Source organism: Volvox carteri, assembly GCF_000143455.1.
Source record: "Volvox carteri f. nagariensis unplaced genomic scaffold VOLCAscaffold_84, whole genome shotgun sequence".
NCBI classification, from domain to species: Eukaryota; Viridiplantae; Chlorophyta; class Chlorophyceae; order Chlamydomonadales; family Volvocaceae; genus Volvox; species Volvox carteri.
In genome coordinates, this window is record NW_003307627.1 from 244,694 (window position 1) to 246,783 (window position 2,090).

General features: G+C 54.0%; 1 protein-coding gene across 1 annotated transcript in view; it reads right to left on the minus strand.

The window, feature by feature from the left end:
• VOLCADRAFT_99246 (uncharacterized protein) overlaps nt 1–2,090 on the minus strand; it is a gene marked incomplete at both ends in the record, with an annotated part of 11,408 nt that overhangs the window by 7,999 nt on the left and 1,319 nt on the right. The window contains 2 exons of the mRNA XM_002958016.1: nt 954–1,009; nt 1,070–1,121. Of these exons, the coding sequence (XP_002958062.1) occupies nt 954–1,009; nt 1,070–1,121 (108 nt within the window). The remainder of the gene's footprint in view (nt 1–953; nt 1,010–1,069; nt 1,122–2,090) is intronic.

Genomic DNA, 2,090 nt, shown 5'->3' on the forward strand with positions numbered 1-2,090 from the left:
CAGGCCTGGATACCATTCCCGACCTTGCCGGAGCTCCAGGATAGGCGCAACGCGGAGCACGATATCGAGGCTATTGAAGGACGGCAGCTGAGGACGCCGTTCGAAGAGTGGTCAGCGGCCCAGAATGAGGAGACCTGCTGTTTTTCATCGGGGAGCAAACTGATGACCAACTGAGCCAGTGGAGGATCCTGGACACAGACGGCGATTTAGCAATTGTCGCCTTCGTGAGGCGGAAGGCCCAAGGTGCGTTGCTGGGATGAAGAGTCCTCAGTTTGGTACATACTGGTACATCTTGAGCTACCTTGAAGAGTGCGGCGGAGTAGGCTGGCCATCACCGGGATCTACCTCTGCAGCTGTGGGCACTGCTGCACGGGTCCCAATGGCAACCGATTGCCCGTCTGACCGATGAATATTCTCAAAGCATGTTGGGTTTCTTTGTTCGTGACCTTGAAGCTGGAATCCGTCGTGCTACCCTCCCCCTGCAGGCTGGGTGCAGGCTGCTGCTGGTGAGCATTATCATGAGGCTGTATGGTGGGCTTTGGCACACTGTTTCTTGGTAACCGGCAGTAGAGTGGGGCATCACATATTGGGGTGGGTTGTTAGTTGGTCGGGGCTGAGGGGTTCCCAGGTGTCCACTAGCGGCCAGAATTCCTCATATGTTACAGTTGTGGCCTTGTTTGAGCAGTATCATGCGGTCAGGTTACAGGCAGCATAGCCTTGCTTAGTCTGAATTCGGACCTTCAATGGTCTCACGTGAGCAGAGTAGCGAGGCAGTGTAGAGTGCCCCTTCAAATGGAGGGCCGGCTTGCAAAAGGGTATCCATTGTGGTACTGGAGCTCGGGAAGCTTGAAGTGTGTGGTGCCTGTCAGGAAGCTCGGGGTGCATCCCTTAGGTGTCTGGGAGAGCTTGTGCCTCTGAACCCTGCAGCTCTAAATCTTCATGTTCCCCCTGACTGCTCCCCTTCTGTGTAGCCCCTGTGGCTGGCCTGAGTGTGGGGAGCACGGCTGGCCTGAGTGTGGGGAGCATGGCAGGGTCCCATGAGTTAGTGTGTGGCCCAGGGATTGCTCACCAGCAGCTTGGCCTGTGCAAAACAACAGCTCTTATCATCCTGGGATGTACCTCTGCAGCTGTGAGCACCGTTGCAGGCGTTCCAGTGGCATGTTTGACCTGAAAAGAATTGTTGTTTGCCTGCAGTGTCTCACTGGTATTTGCTATGCTTCCTTTGCCTGCAGCCTTCCTGCCCTTTGCCCACGGCCCACTTGCATTTGAGCCTTAATTGTGTGTGCCATTTTATACTTCCATGCTGAACACAGGCTGACAGGGCTGCCACTGGGTGAACAAATTCTCTCTGAACTTCAGAAGATGGCGGTGGCCCTGAGGAAGCTCCAGGTGAACGTGCGCCTCTGGGATGACTGCATGCAGTGTTGCATTTTAATCAGACACCATAATAGGTCCATGTAGCATGTGTTTACTCGTGTTCTCTGCTTGGTGGCAACATCTTGTTCCACCCTTTTCCCCACCCTGGATGTTGGCTGTATCAGGGTCCCACACGGCCCAGTTCCCCCATTGAGGTCACTCCCTCCGCCTGTTCATCAAATATGTGCAAAACGATAGAGAGTGCAGTGGGTGTGCGGTGGCACTATATCATGGGGTTCTTCACACCATGCTGCTGCACCTGTGTGCCATTGCTCAGGTCACTTATGCACCCAATCTGCTGTCTTGCAGACATGAGGCACGTAAGAAAGTATCCATAGCCGAGCATAACCGAGTGGCTACAAGCCATGGTCCACCTCGGCCACACAACCATCAAGATTAAGCCCTCAAGAATGGACTACATATTCGTCATGGGGGTGGCGTGGGCCAAGTGTGAGAAGGACTTCAGGGTGGTTGTTCAATGGGTGTAAGCTGAGCATTGAGGATGGCATGATGACCGATGCATTGCAGTCCATGCTGGGTTCAATCATCGGCCTGTACAAAGTCAAGACTGATGTCATCCTGAACAAGGGGCTGCCTGGCATGTGCATGCAGGTGCTGATTGAGTACCTGGCAGTCAACCACATGAGGAACTAGCCCATGAGTGAGTGTATTCT